Source organism: Orbicella franksi, chromosome 8, assembly GCF_964199315.1.
Source record: "Orbicella franksi chromosome 8, jaOrbFran1.1, whole genome shotgun sequence".
Lineage (NCBI taxonomy): Eukaryota > Metazoa > Cnidaria > Anthozoa > Scleractinia > Merulinidae > Orbicella > Orbicella franksi.
The window spans coordinates 22,225,303-22,242,005 of record NC_138152.1 but is presented as its reverse complement, the minus strand read 5'-3'; the positions used below and the strand labels follow the sequence as shown (position 1 = coordinate 22,242,005).

Here is a 16,703-nt window from a genome sequence, read left to right as displayed (position 1 = left end):
CAAGAGAAGGAAATCGACTGAAAGAGTAACAAAGCATGATTTGTTATTGCACATAATTGGGGAAAAAATGTGAGAACTTGAAAAACATTAGTCTAAGATTTTTCAAGTTGTAATCCATTCTGACTTAGTCAATCTATTGTCAAAGACACTCGGCAACAATAGGGAGGTTATTATAACAAAAGTTAGCCATTGCTCTCAGATTCCTGTTTAATGGTTTTTGGGTTACGAAATCACTCCAAATCCTGTGAAACTTCACCTTTAAATATATGAAATGATGACAGCAAAGCCACGATGCTGACCACAATGCTCTGGTGTGGAATACTACATGTACACAACACTATTCATTCAAACACGATATAAAGTGTGTCAAAGTCAAACCCTTTAGCAATGGCAAAAACTTTTTGTTGCACAAACATGGCAGGAAGCATTAACAACTGAAGCAATTCTCTTTAAAATTGAAGTGATGCATTGTTTTTAGATAAAGCTGATTGATTGATTGATCATGTCGATTGATTTACAAATCAGAAATGTCATTAAATAGGGTGTTGACGCTCAGCAAGGTGTGGCCTCTGCCAATCCCCATTAAAGCTTGCTCTAAGAAAGACAATATGGCTTTGCTGTCTTTATATACCATGTTAAATATGTAAAATGATGACAGCAAAGCCACAATGCTGTCCACAATGCTCTGAAGTGGAATAGTACACAACGCTGTTCCTTCACACACTATATAAAGTTTGTCAAGGTCAAACCCTTCTCCAATCCCAACAATTTGTGGTTGCACAAATATGGTTAGTTCATCATCAACTGAAGCAGTTCTCTGTAAAAATAAAAGAAATAAAAATAACAAAAATAACAAAATTAAAAAACGAAAGATGAGTCACCTTCCTACATATAATTTACCAAATTAAACTACATGTAAAATACTTACATATTTGTATAACATGATGACGAAATATTGGAAGCCCAGTATAGAGATACTGATGGCTGCTGAGTCATTGATATCTATCGCTGTTAAAGACCCTCACATGGCATAGTTGCAGACATTTTATTTAGTTTGTTTGCCACAGGCACTAGAAGAAGTATATTTAATTTCAACGTGTTAGAGCTCTAGAGTAATAACTTTTTTTTTCAGTACCAAAACTCAATGACAAAAGTTTCTGTTACTTTATGGCAACCATCTGGATGGGCACCAACATGGCGTCTCCATACAAAGCGCTATGAATTTGGGTGAAACACTTTTCTGAACAACACGCGAATGAAAAACCGCAGAGACCTAATTCTTGGCGAGGTTGTTTATATATCAATCATCTATCATATCCCAGGTTTTTTTACTTTATTTATTAAATGGTTATGATATTTAGTTTTGATCAACCAGCAAAACCAGCGATACATTCTATGCATTGACATCAGAAGGAGGAAAAAAAAGGTTTTTTCATAAAACTGGAATCACAAAACCAATGCCCAGAGCAAATATAGATGTGCTAGGTATGTCTATTTATTTTTGAAAGTATTGTCCAAGACCAAAAGATGTAACATATTAGAACAGACTACAAACACTTGCTGGGAGAATTACTTACTGGGAGAATTGTAAACACTTCCTGTTGAGGTCCTTTTCCTTTCTGTTTCAGTATTTTGTTGATTAAAACCAACATTGTTTGATCTTTAATTTCTGTTTAAAACACAATTCAATTGATCAAGAATTGAATCCACAATTAAGACTCCCAAATACATGCAGGCAAATATACCAAATTACACCATTAACACAAATAATCCTAAAAACTGTAAAACTACAATACCAGCCACCCCCCCCCCCCCAACTTCCGGAAAATAAGCCCAGCAAATGTTATTTGCATAAAGTCCACCCTAAGTAGACCCTCCTGCATTTAAGCCCATAGACTGTTAGGATTAGCTGTTATCTTGTTGTTTTAGCTGTTATTATTGCCAACCATTTTATAAATGCAAAGCTCCCTCCAATAATAACCCCGTCGACGAATGAGCCTTTAATTAGCTGAGGGCTTATTATCTAAATTTGACAGAATACTCTTTAAAAGATACTTAGGTGATTGCAAGACCCGATTTCTCTATTAAACTCACTGAAATTGATCGCGTGAAAATCTAATCACACTAGTATTAAACCTCTTGTCCAATTAAGAAGGGACGGGAGCTTTGAAATCAGACTTCCAAGGGGCCCACATATCAGAGAGGGGTCTAAGTGCATAAAAATAGACATGACCAGGTAACACAACTTTCGCAGATATCAAAGTTAATATAAATCGGTACACCCACAGCATGGCCTTCACTGTTTTGAATATATTTTTAGCTGACTAGTAAGGTACTCTAGCTATCCCTTCTTTTACTTACCTGTAGGATTAATGCCCTCTTCAGTTAGAGCAGCTTTCATTTCATCAAGGTAGGAGATCCATCCCTTCTTCTGCTCTGCATACTTTAAAATTTTAGGCCCCCAGGTCTTCTGAAATTTGCTCCTGATGTTTTGGGGAATGTCGTCATCCCCAAAGATCCGGCACAGTTCCCCTTTCAACTGCAAATGCAATAAAATTAATACTCAATTGCAATAGGAACACACTTCGGAACAAATCACAATTAACTTGGCCTAACTGATCAACAGAATTGATAATAAATTGATGAATTGTCTTTGAATTACTATCAATCCTGTATTTTCATAGAATGGTTAGCCCTGGAAATTTTACTGGCATCTTCTTTTGGAAACTGGCATAGCAAAGACTTAGATTAGACTGTGTCATATTTTACAATTACGGTCAACCACTGTTGGTTTGTTCCATTCATTTAGTCTGATACTTACATGCACAAATTGTTGAGGTGATGGGTAGCTTTCCAAAACCTCTCTTACTGGACAGGGGTTGTCTAGTATCTGTAACCTCCTAAGAGCAAAGGTATGCTCTAAGAAGTCACGATGGGACTTGACATCTTTTTTCCCTGAGAGCAAGGGCAATTGTTTTTCTAGATAGTTCTTGAGAGTGTCAATTGTCTCCCCCTCTGGCAGTGGTGGCTTTTGTGAAGAGGCATCTAAGGATAGTCTCAACCTCTTCCCAAGCTTTGCACCTTTCTGTTCCCCAACATTGTCCGTTATTAGGCGTTTTGGTCGCTGTAGTTTGTTCATGCGATTCATAATTTTAACTTCCAACGAACCCTAAGAATGTAAGCAAGAAATTGTGTTGAATCAATAAGGCACCCTGGAAATAAGAAGTGTTCTTAAATGGCACAATTTTGCACATTTTGTAACATCTAGAGGAGGAAATAGATGAACGTTATACTTACAGACTAATTGACAGTATTTTTATTCCACAAACAAGAGATTGGTTACAATATTCTAAAAGTAATTTCTCATATTTTAAATAACAACAAAGGAATATCGAATAGGTACTAGAGTTGATGAGAACATTTGCCTTTTTTGAGGCTCACTATCATCCAGAAAATGAATTTATTTCTCGGAAAGCCCCCAACATTTATTTGTTTATTTGCAACACATTTCTCCAATGTCACCCATACTAAGCTCAGGTTGCTTGCAGTAGGAAAATCGTGATTTTGCATAATAATGTATGATAGCTACATGTAAATGTATCTCTCACTATTTTTAAGTCTTGTTTTCGATTGTTTGCACCCGGACAGCATAATAATGGAGAATTTTACACATGCAAATCTAGATAATATTTCTTGGGCAAATTAAATCCTATTTCTAGTTTAGAGAAGTGTTACAAAGAAACATACCCAGGTGCTTGAGGTGTCCAAGATTGTTTTATCTCCTATGCAGGGATACTTTTGTACAATAAGTTTAGATATGTGCACTCTCTCAGCCTTGGTGGGGTACCAAATAAATTCATTCATTAGTGCTCAGTTGGCCCGTCTTTAGACCATCTTCAACAGATGCTGAAAACTGAAAAAAAAAATTGCACAATAGTTAAGCAAAAAAAGGCTATTCAGCGATGGGCACAATAAAATCTAAGCATGTTTGATCAAGAATTGAAAAAAAAAAAAATTTATCAAGAAACTTACAGTAGAAGACATTTTGACCGAAAATATGCGGCTTTCGTTGGTTCAAAAGTACGAAAGAGCAAACAGCACTCTAATGGTTAACAGATTGTGACAACTTTTAGTGAATGATTGTTGTGCGAGACAACAAACTATGTAGGTGACGTACAGCTGTACTTCTTAGCATTCCCGACATTTTCAAGTCACTCTCCAGGATGCTCTAAAACCTATGTCTGATTGTTTGGGACAAGTATTAATTTTTATTTGCACATGGCAACATGCCCATGGGACAAACACATTTTTTATTACTGCAGAGACATTAAAATTGACGTCGTTTTGAGACGAGAAAGTGACCTACATCTTCAGGCTTTTCATTTTTTTAAAATCTTTTTTTGCCTTTCCTTTTTCTCCTTTTCTTGTCTTTTTGCTGCAGTGATTGATGTTCTACTGGGCTTGCTTCCCGTTTAAAAACTTCCAAGAAAGCATCATCGAGACGGGCATTTTTAGCCATGGATTAGCCACGTGTAGTGGCAGGAAATTTTGCTTTGAGTTTTTCACTCAAATTTCTGAGCATTTTCATGCATATTTCAGGCTCCATTGAGTCGATCACTTTGATCTGGGTATCATTGGAAAGATCTATTCCTCCTGCAGAAGTTACATGAAGTAAAAGGTGATGACGTGAGCAGTGGAACAAAGGCTAAGGCTTGTCACGGGCAGTTACGGGCGGCACAGGAGTCAATGGGTTAAAATACATTTTTCTATCCAATCTGAGAAGTATGCACAGCACTGGTAAGCGCTGGACCATGGAAAGGCTGAGTTCAGGTATAGTAATGTGTACTCACACACGATGGAAGTTGAAATTTTTGAATCCAATCTTCCATCGGAAAATAACGTAAACAATACCAGCTGAATAAAACAACACTTGTCTATTGATTGACATTTTAATTAGCAAAATATGCCTTTAATAATTAAATTGTTACTTTTTATACAAGTCTTAACTTCAATACCCAACAAAGGAACTTTTAACGCAATCTGATTACACTGAATAAGGATTCATTCTTATGAAGCATTACATGACCACTCCTATTTAAAAATATTGCATTGTATGCGACAAATTTTAAAACTAAACAACATTACAAGGTTATAACAGTCTTAAGGTCTCTCAGTAATATATCAAATGTTGGTCGCCTATATTTGGTCATACAGGTCACAGCAAATTTGTCAATTAATTCCGATTTCTTTGTTTTAGCAATTTTACTAGCCATATAGCCAAAGCCATAAACATCTGAAGTTGTACCAGGGGCATATTGACCATCATACAGTGCTGGATCAATATGTTTATGACATGATTTGAGTCTAGCCCTTTCACTCACAGGAATTTCTTTTATCTTGGCTGTCTTTTTTTCACACGCTTTGTTGAAGTCTATTATTTTGGGCTGCCACTCACCCAAGTTCACTTTTGCAATCAAGATATTATCGCCTTTAATGTCATTGTGAACAATCCCAGTGGAATGAGATAATGAAATCCCTTACAGCACTGTATTAAAATGTGTAACCATGATGTGTCAGTGACACACACACTTGATTGAAGAGCTCTATGAATGGTAAATGAATGTTCAATGCCCTCTGTAATTCCACAAACCTCTAACACAAGCATGTTATGCGACTCTCCAAAAACTACACCAAAAACAAAGGGGAATGCTTCATGAGAAATTCGAGATAAAAGACATGCTTCATCAACAACAGCTTCTTTTGTTGTCAACTCAGTGTAATGCTTAACTGCAACTTTCACTGATTCCTCACTAACTGAGAAAGACATGAGCTTACCAATTCCAAACCTTCCCTGGCCTAATACAATTTCATTGTTGTGGCTGTCTTTCACAACCAAAAGTTGATCTTGCCTGATTTCTTTTACTAGATTTGCTTTGCTTTGAGAAGTTAATTCCTTCAAAGTTTGATATTTGCATTTTAAAATTCTGATAGCTTTATTTGATGAATCCAAATAGCTTTGAGTGGCAATACATTTGGCCTTAAGATTGCTGATTGTTGCTGTCATTTCCATCATTTTTTTTTTTCCAGTCATAAACCTTGCTCTCTTTTTGATAGCTTTCTGTCTTTTTCTCCTTTCATTTCTTCTCTTTTACTCCTGCCTTCTAAAACAAAAACATAGAAAACTTAAAATAAATTAGGTGATTCCAAAATTTGGGTACTGTTTATAAAGAGTGCCACAAGTTCTAAATCACACACAAACACCAAGAAACAAATACTAGCCATAGTCTTACTTCTTCCAAGAAAAGAGGTTGACAGTATACTTCAGAATAAAGCTAACTTTGCACACACACCTGATATATAATCTCGACCAAAGTAACTCATGGCAAGGAAAAAAAAAATAGAAATTGATAATTTGGAGCATTGCATCTACTGGTAAGTGACCAATCAATGCCTAACAGAAAGGATTCCTCAGTAAAAAGCTTCGCACCTAACTGGCATATACCTTGATCACAGTACCGCAGAGCAAGGGAAAAAAAAAAAAAAAAAAACAGAAATTGATCATTTGAAGCATTGCATCTACTGGTAAGTGATCAATCAATGCCTAACAGAAAGGATTCCTCAGCAAAAAGTTTCGCACCTAACTGGCACATACCTTGATCACAGTACAACAGAGCAAGGAAAAAAAAAACCAGAAATTGATCATTTGAAGCATTGCATCTACTGGTAAGTGATCAATCAATGCCTAACAGAAAGGATTCCCCAGCAAAAAGCTTCACACCTAACTGGCATATACCTTAATCGCAGTACCGCATAGCTGCCAAACAATATATAAAATGATTAATAATGATAATGATAAAATTATTGGAACATGTTGACAGCTGTTGCTTTAAGTTAGGGTAGCTTGGCATAAAACTTAGTACGAATAAATTAAGTTCACAATAAAAAAAAAATCACTAACTTTTTTTGAACTTGCTGGTGTTTCTTTCGGACTTCTTTTGTTATTGGATATTGGCGTAGAGGACATCAGGGTTACATGTACTTCCTCCTCATCTTCCCCATCTTTCTGTGCTCCATCTCCAACCTAAAACAGACACATAATGACTTATCGAACTTCCCCTTCTTTTGGGTGTTTTATTCTCAATAATACACAGCTATAGATTTGTTTTGAGCAACAAATAACAATGATGAACTTAAGCCGGAGCATGTTAGGAAAATCTAATGCAAATGACAATCCTTAACCCTTACCAAAACAGCTGTATTTTTAAACTGATTTTAAACTGTTTTGAACGTATTTTGACGATTTAAACAGTATTTTGAAGTCACTATAGGGTATTTTTGTGCTATTTTGTACAAAATTCAAAATTTCGCTTTTTGTTTGTAATGTATTTCAAGTATAGTGAAAACCTACTTCATGACATTGGAATGATTTTCACTCTGTTTTTAACGTAGTTTGAGCTCAAAACAGGGTTTTAATAGGGGATTTAAAATCTATTTTAATACTATGGCCACAAAAATTTCGTTCAAACAGTTTAAAAATAATTATTCTAGTTAAGCCCTGTTTTGAAAGTTATGTTGGCAATGGCTGTAGGTTTAAAAAGTATTTTACAAATTTTCAGAGTTAAAAGAGTCTTTAAATAGGATATTTAAAATGTAGTTGACATGTCAAGAACATAAAATATGTTTTACATAGGAAGTTTAAAACCTATTTGAGATAGCAATTCATATTATAAGCTTTAAAATACAACCAAAACAGTCTGTTTTAAACATATTTTACGTTTTAATCAGGCGAGTATACTATTTAAATAGTAGTTTTAAATAATGACAATAATGTCTATCTTAAAAACAGATTTTAAATACACTATTTTTGCACTATTTATAAATCTAGCCCAATGGAAATTTATAATTCAATCAACATAATTTGCATCCCCTTTTTGAAAGCTGCTTATAGTTTCTTTTCACTCAAGCTTTACATACAAAACCTTTAAACACAATGATTCTCAACTGTAGTGAGTTTAGATTACATTGTAGCTAGAAAACAGCAGGTAAGTTCTATATTATATGTACCATGCTGGGCTAGCGCACACTCATGAGTGGAACTTTTTCGCCCACTGTTATCAACCTGAACTGTACAGCAGGAATACAACAAAAATAACCATGCAATGTTTCAAAAGGGCGGTGGGAGAAGACCAAGTAATTTTGAAAGCGATTCAAGCCCTTCATCCACTGCATGATTACACGTATGACCATTTTGCATTTAAAACAGAGGTGAAAGCCAGCAGCAGCCTAAATGCTCTTTTCAAAAAACATTGTGACGGACAAAGCTCTTTGGAGCAAGACAGTCCCAGAAATCAGCTGCACTACTTCTCAAAGGGGAAATAAAGATCCGACTGAAAATGATCCACCAGTGCCCCAGTCCCCGAAAGAGGGCCCTTTTATGGCTGGAGGATAGAATTTAAATGTGGGATGTCGTCTGAAGTTTTTGATTTAGTTTTGCAAGCAGTATATTATATCTACTATGTAAATTTGATGTTCCTTCTTGGAATCAATTTCATGACTAAGCCACTTCACTTGGTTAAGCTCATGAAGTTATGACAAAAACAGTGTGAATCTTTGCCTGTAAATTTATACTGTAAATCAGATCCAGACCCTCTTGTTTCATTAAATCATTGTTTGGCCTTGTTTGCTAGAAACTTGGTCTTAACATTTGTTTATTATGCTGTGATTACTCATGCAAAAGTGTTATCGGCTGTAACCTCTGGGAACTTTTAACATCAGCTGACAGTTTGAATTTTCTAAAAGCTTCCTGCAAAACTGCTTTAAAGAAATAATTACCAAGCATAGGATTTGCATCATTTGGTGACATAATACCAGTACCATAAATTCCAGTTTTGGTATAGAAGAGATCACAGGTTAGCAGACATTACAGTCTGTTTGGTGACCAAATGGACACAGGCACATGCTCAGGTTCTGGCTTAGGAACTGGCTATTTCATAGCTCTCAGCGGTGGCTGTCATTCTGGCACTGGCTCTGTGCCAAGTGGTCACGCATAAGGAATTTAAATTTGGGTACCCCAAAAACTAGGACCTACATGTAAATGTAAGAGTCTCTTCCAACATCAAATATACAACTTAGAGTGCAGTGTGAATAGTGTTTAGGAATCTGTATTATAAACATTACTCTATTGGAATTAAATAGATAAACTCGCATATTATAACAAAATATTTGGCATAGACATCACCTAAACAAACGCAAAATTAGGAAAACAAAAAACTTACACTTTTAGTGTGTACATGTAAGCTTTTAAGACTTTCTCAATATCAAAATTAATCAATAATTTAGCCAAGCCAAAAACATGAATCTGTGGAGAAACAAACCTTTTCACAAAAAAAGCACTCTCTTGCCGCCCTGCATGTACATGTATTCCTGTCTTTCTTTTTTCTCGAAGTATCAAGCACTGTTTATAACCAAAATGGCAGGCAAAGACTGAACAACTCCAGGACTTCTCAGAGCAGTTTTTCGATAGGCATTAAAGTAAATCCCAGTCTTCTCTAAAAGGACATGGTCACAGATGCCATGTTTGTTCACAAGTGAGGTTAAGGTTGAGAGCTTGTGCTAGGCCGCATGTACATGCACAATATATAAGTTCTATCAAAAGTGTCATCACTTTAAAAATTTACCAGAAGCAATCAAATCTCTGAAAGCAACAACTAATAACTCGAGGAAAATTGATCCAAGTAATTGGTTGACATTACTTATTATTGATTGGGGCCACTCCTAATGGGAAAACATGCCATCACTCACAAAGTAGACCAGAATTAAGATCTCACAGTCAAATCACAAAAAAATCACATCTACTCAATATTAAAATGAAGGTACATGTAACTAGTTTGCAGTAATTAGCAAATTATTGATTGTGGTCAGTCATCATGTACATGCTTCAAGATTACATAATTTACATACATATAATTTTGGCAAAAAGTGTCCCACTCACAGTGTGCACGTGAAAGATCTCAAAACAAATCACAAGAAATGACAACCACTGAATATGAAAAAGAAAATTGCTTGTAGTAATCAGCCAGTTACTTACTGTGGTCACTCATCATGGTATACATGCTTCAAGATCTTGCAAAAGTGCCGTCACTCACAAAGTACACCAAAATCAAGATCTCACAACCAAATTCCTTTTTTTTTTAGTTCTTTCAAACAATCCTTTTTTTCTTGTTTCCCATATGACCAGTTACAGTTTCCCAGATTTGACAGTCATTTAACAGTTTAGTCATTATTGTTAACAATGTAGGAAATCCATTTTTTTTGTCTAAACAGTTGTTAATGATAAATGTTGTTGTTCCAGTCTGTTATGAGTAGACTTATGTTGAATTTAGTGGTTGGTTTCAATGACAGATGTTGTGACCAGGCTAATATTATAAGAGTCTGTGCTCTGATCTGTTAACAAGAGGCATTCACTACTAACATCACAGCAAGCTGGCAAAAAGCACTGGTTCCTTTGGTTTTAAAACCAAACAAATATATGTATCAAATTCACAATAACTGTGAATAATAATTATTATTGGATGAGGTTGAGCAAAATATCATGATTTGTCAGTGGCAAGCAGATCAATTATTTGCCGAAGCTGAAGGCTGAGGCAAATAATTGATCTGTGACCACCCAGTTTGGTTTCACATTTAAATCACTCTGACAGCTCAGGGAAGTGATCTGCCATTTAAATTATTTCACCTGAGAGCTTGGTTTCAATTACGCATGAGAGGAAAATTCAATATTATTTGCAGCAAACACATTTACACGGCACTACGCATGAGCAGATCATTATTTGTAGGCAGTTATTTACAGGTCATTTGGTGGGCTCTCAGCCAATGAAAACCAAGACAAAATGCATCGAATGATAAAAAGATTTATTTTTCAGTTGTCAACAATAACATTTCAGAACACCTAGAGGCCTTTGCGCATTTGCTTGGATGCCATCTTGCAAACTAGAGCACAAGCTTCAAGATCTCGCGAACAACAACTACCGAACCAGGACTTGGAACATTTCATTATTAATTATGTACATGAATCAACTGCATTATCCACTTACCCATTAATTCATGTCCTAGTAGGTTATTCTGTAACTGGTTAAATTTTCTCTGTTTCTTGAAAATGTTACAAGCAAAAGTGAATAAAGAACCCTCATTGGACCACATAAAAACGCCTTGGTGGTAAATCACACTGATTCTGCAAATCTTTCCCAACTTAATTGTTTCGTCTGCCTCAGTTTCTTGCAAAGAATGAAATACTTCAGCTACATGTAGTTTTCTGTGTTTTCATCCTTCTCTTATTACTTCGTCCTCTTGTCTTTCATTATTTTTTCTTCTTCTTGCCAGGTAATTTCTTCTTCCTGAACCTTTGTTGTGCTTAGCCATATTTTTTGGAAATATATCAACCTGCGACATAAATGTAGTGCATTCATCTAATCAAAAATTTGGTGAATTTGAACTACACTGAATACTTGTCTATCCCCCACTGAAGATCAAAACTAACATGTGCATGGGGAGAAGTCCCTAACACTAGGCCCTTCAACCATTTTCCAGAGCCCCTTTGTGTGAATATCATTTTTGCCAAGAAATCTACATCCATAATATAGAAGAATGAAAATAATTAAAGTAAAATTAACGATAGAAACAACAGGGCGAATACAGGTTGAGTGACACCCAACGTCGCAACCAAAATGCAAGGATTCGACTGTTCATGGCAGGCTTGATTCAAGCTTGGATTTCATGTGTTATAGCGTGCAATTAGTCAATACATGAACATGTGAACAACACATTCTCGCACGACAACAAAGTGCGATTCCATTCATTCGAATGTCCCAATTTTGTTCTTCGAGTGTTCGGACCCAATCGTTCGATTAAGTTCGATTGATTTCGATAAGTTCGTTTAATCGAACGTTCGATTTGGTACGTGATTAGTTACGTCTGGAGCAAAGCCATGCATCTAAGAGAAAGCTTCTTTTATGAATAAACATTTGGCGCATCCAAACAAGAAGACGCCAAGCATTACCCGCGTATGTCTCAATGTAAAATACCTGAAAATACGCTTGAAAAAGTTACGAGGGCTGTAAACAAAAAAAATGGAGTTTAAGCAGATAAAATAAACAGATACCGTCCCGTTAAAAATCCTGGGCTAAGAACTATATCCAATGTGGCGATCGATGCAATCCTCTTGCTTCGTTTTGGCGGTCGTAACTTTTGACGCAAACGGATTTTCCGGTCGATTTTCCGCTGACCCACCAGTGCAATACTCTGATGCGAGCATTTTGGTCAGCTGTGATTGCATGAAAGATCATTTGAGTGACCACGTGACTTGTTTCAATTTCAAAATTGCTGTTTAAATTGGAGGTTTCGTTGCAGTCGTTTAAAACCAGTGCAACAGTTCATCTGTTTGTGTTTTTTTTACCTTTTACTGGACAAAAGCTTAAGGGACCGAACCGAATCATATGACTCGTGGGTGCAGCGACCATGATTTGTCTTTCTGATAGACTTCAACTTGGTAATGTCTCAAGGAAATGGAGGTAAGCCGACCATCTTCTGTCTTGGTGTCTCTTTCATTCGAAAAGATGCATGTAACATACATGTAACCACATCAGCTGTTTTATCGAATAAGATGATTGCCTATAAACAACAAAATAATTTTTGCTCATATTTATTTATTAGACATTGCTGAAGTGAATTATTTCTATCATCATTCATAATATCTGGATTCCAGATTCTGGTTTTTGGTTCAGAATTCCGGATTCCAGATTCTGGATTCCGGATTTTGGTTTCCAAATTCAGTGTTTTAGGGTTGCCCCAGATGATGTATGTGCATATGTTAATCTTGAATAATCTGAAATTTCAGAGAGTTTAAAAATATCATATCATATCTGTGATGGTTCTGAGGTGGAGGGTTGTTACATGTACATGTAAATGTCTCAAGCACGATTTTTCACTCGTCATGATTCAGGTGCAAATAGTTTCTGTATCTGTTGATGTGCAACAATCTACACCAATATTTCAACCTAATAATGTACAGTGTATATTAATTAACCAAATTATGCTGTTTTTACTTGACCAGTGCTACTACATAGCAATGTGATGTTGAAGGGCACAAATTTAAAAACATGCCCAGTGTCAACTTGTCAAATATATGAACTGGCCAGACAGTATAGATTAAAAATTCTCTGAAAGGTAAGATGTTTCTTAAACATTATTTTGTAATTAATGATTTCTCAGACATTGTTTTTTTCAAGAAAAGATTCATACCCCACATGGAGGTTTTTTCTCTATTAGAGCTCTTGATTCCTGATACTTTAATTTGGAATTTCTAAAGACTGGCCATGAATGGGTGTTGGGTGTGAATATCTTCTGGAACTGCACATTCATTCATTGAGTAAGCAAGAACATCAGTATTTGTCCTGACAAACTCTGATTTTCTTCTGGAAGCTGAACTCATATACAGTTGTGCAGTTATATGTAAAACCAAACAGCCTGGATGACCCTGTGATTGGGACTGTGCACATTGTTGTAACCCTCAGTGTTCCAGTTTCTTGTTTGAAGCAAATTGCCTTTGTTCTTGAAAGCAAGTGGCGAAGTTCATAACAGTTATGTAAGTTTGCTTTGTATCTCAGGGCAGAGCCTGCCACTGTGAAAGTTGGAGTACCAACCCCTAGCATTTGATTCACTACTAACACTCAGTAAACAACTAACAATGAAGTTCACTGTATATCAAAGAAAGGAATTACATGCCTGTTCCTGTCAGTCAATATATGAACAGTTTACAGATGGACAGCCTGTATTAAAACATCAAAGATTTTCAAAGCAGCCATGGCCTGGTGAGATACTTCTGACAGATGTATTAATTTGTGAAAAGTTCTATAAACAAATGCATCTGGGAACAAATTAATTTATCATGGATGCAGCTTCTGAGAGATCCCCGATATTAATGGAACATACACTGTTCATACATTTAAAAGAGTTCAGTAATTCATTACTTATGATTGTAACGCTTTGTTTGGTTTCTCTGTATTTACAGACAACTTGATGGGATTATAAATTCTGCACCAAGTTCATTGAATAAACTGACTTGGAGGTTCAGTTCTGCAACCCATCCTTTGTGTAGTAGTATCATAGCTGCAACATTGTGACAGATACACTGCATTACATTATTAAGAAACACATATTAACTAATTATTTTTAAGTGCCTGTTAAATTAATCAGTTTTTCTTAGAGATAATTTACTCATGGTTTATTTAAATACTTGGCTTTTTGGCTTTAAAATGATATTTATTGAGCTTTTAAATCAATTTTGTGATAATCTGCATTGGACATGGCATAAATTGATATTTTGCCAACACGAAATGGAGAACTGGGTCTTAAGCAAAGTTGCAGGATTAGCATTTTTGTAGAAAGAAAGGGTTGAGAAATTTGTGACATTTTACAGACAGCATTGCCATTCGCAATGTCCAATAAGGTTAATTTGTTCCTTTCTGTTGTAGAAATAGTGTTCTCTAATTTATAAATTATTTCAATCTGTTGTTTAAATGATTGCCTTATAACCCCATGTCTGACTTTGGTGCATGTAGGATATTGATGTATTTTTTAGCCATTTTGCTGTAAATTATCTTAAGTGATGTGTCAATCAAAACATATCTTGGATATGCTGGGCTCTTCTGACAAATGTACCTATGCCTGATAACCTTGGAGTGCATTTGGTTGTGTAGTGCAGACAAAATACATGTATATAATATAATTTCCTCTTAGCTTACTGATAATTCTTGGTATAATTTAATCATAGCAAAATTAATTAATGGAACCCAATAACAGCTCTTGTAGTCCACAATGCCAGTCGAGAAAAAGAACAAATCGCATTGAAATTGAATAATAAAATTATTATTAGAAGCCTATGCAAGTATTCATGATCAGCAAAAAAAAAATATTGTAATTACCGTTTATGCGAGGGTGATTTTGCTTATTGCAAACCCTTCGAGCAGGAGCAGACTCCATACAATAGTGAAGATGGCTAAATGTATCTTTGGGGACAAGTTAGAAAACAAAACTTTCCAACTTTTCACGTATGTATACTGTTTTGGTATTTTTGTGAGATTACATTTGGTAGAGATTCAGGGACTGAGTATATTGTAACCACTGCATTTCAATCAGTTCCCACAACAAAAAAATGTGTAAACTTCTTTTGTGTGGGAGTCCCCATGTTAACTAAGGAAGAATATAATGATTAATAACAATGCCTTGTCTTTCTGAATAAGGTAGGAAAGAACAAGAAATGCCATCAAAAAGCACAGAAGACAGTTCTGTTATGTGATCAGGATTTTTGGTGGCTTCCCAGAAATCCTTGAAGTCATGGCTCTATATTTCATAATCACACCATCTTTCACCTCGATCTGCTGATGTAATACTAGTTCCGGCTGAAACTATTAAATCATTCCCAATTTATCTCATACATGTTAGATTATTTTCATTAGTAACAACGTTCCGAAAAATAACTGAGGAGCTCCGCTTTTAGGCTGGCCTAAATCTTTATATTATATTTCTCAGCACAACTCAAGTTAGCAAGGTTGGTGTTGTGGTTTATTATATCCATGTACAAAAAAAACAACATACATGGCTCAAATATTTCCATGGAAATGGTCTTTATTGCATAAGCCTGACCAAGAAAGAACCAATCAGAATGCTTGAATTTTCTGCGGGACTACCTTGCGATATGTTAAGTACTGTATTTACAGTGTACATGTGTAGAGGTTACTGATCAAACAGCTGCTGATCTGAGCTTTTCATAAACTATGCAACATTCTTCTGTAGGATGGTCACTTCACACGCTTTACACACATTGCTACCATGTACTCAGAGCTGGTCTGTGTTGGAGCAGATGGCAAGCTGTATCAGTGGAAATGGGAAGATCCACTACCTTACAGAGAACAAGATGTTGTATATCACTCCAGGGTCAAAGCTCTTGAGCTCGTGGACGAAAAGGTTGTATCAGTGTCTGCATCCTCCATAAGAGCTTCTGTTCTCACAGAGTCTGGCAAGGTAAAATATGGGCATGTGCTCAAAAACTGATATTTTGGACAGTAACAGCAAGATCAGCTATAGTTTGTTCATTAAAAGAGGTATACAATGTACTTAATAAGTGTATTACAAGCAATTCAGATAGGTAGCATTTCAAGTATTTTATCAAAATTTGTAATGACATTGAAAGAGAGAACTATGAAGACTTTGTAAGTCACAAGGGTAAAACAAGTGATTGAGTAATTCTTACATGTACATGCACATGTATGTGTGGTCCTCCAAATACCTTTATAAGGTTTTCTTAAATTAAAAACCGTGATTGCATTTGCAAGGTGATATTATAAATTTCCAATTGACTTTGTCATTTTTTTTTTCAGTTTTTTCTTCTTTTACATACATGATATTTAATATAGAATAGTCACCCTGAGTGGAGGAAATGGGATGCTTGGCCATTCATGTAAAATTAGAATTTGCTTGACTAAACTACATACAATGTAACTGACTGAAAATTATTCCTTCATCTTAAGCAGTCCAGTTATGTTAGGGTAGTTTTCAATTGAGTGTCGGAAGTAATTTGACAATTACTTTGGTTTTGGTTTTACTACAGTTTGATATTGGCTGAGTAGTCTAATTGGTAAGCAATTGGT

The 16,703-nt window shown here is 35.6% G+C and overlaps 2 protein-coding genes and 1 pseudogene across 2 annotated transcripts in view; 2 read left to right on the top strand and 1 right to left on the bottom strand.

Moving 5' to 3' along the window:
- The window catches only part of LOC145494250 (uncharacterized), a 448,804-nt gene that overhangs the window by 193,650 nt on the left and 238,451 nt on the right, over nt 1-16,703 (top strand). The window lies entirely within an intron of this gene.
- On the bottom strand, nt 431-5,827 carry LOC145495726 (uncharacterized; annotated as a pseudogene).
- The window catches only part of LOC145495725 (uncharacterized), a 48,394-nt gene continuing 47,468 nt past the window's right edge, over nt 15,778-16,703 (top strand). The window contains 1 exon segment of the mRNA XM_081475327.1: nt 15,778-16,077. Coding sequence (XP_081331453.1) covers nt 15,886-16,077 — 192 coding nt within the window. The 5' untranslated portion in view covers nt 15,778-15,885.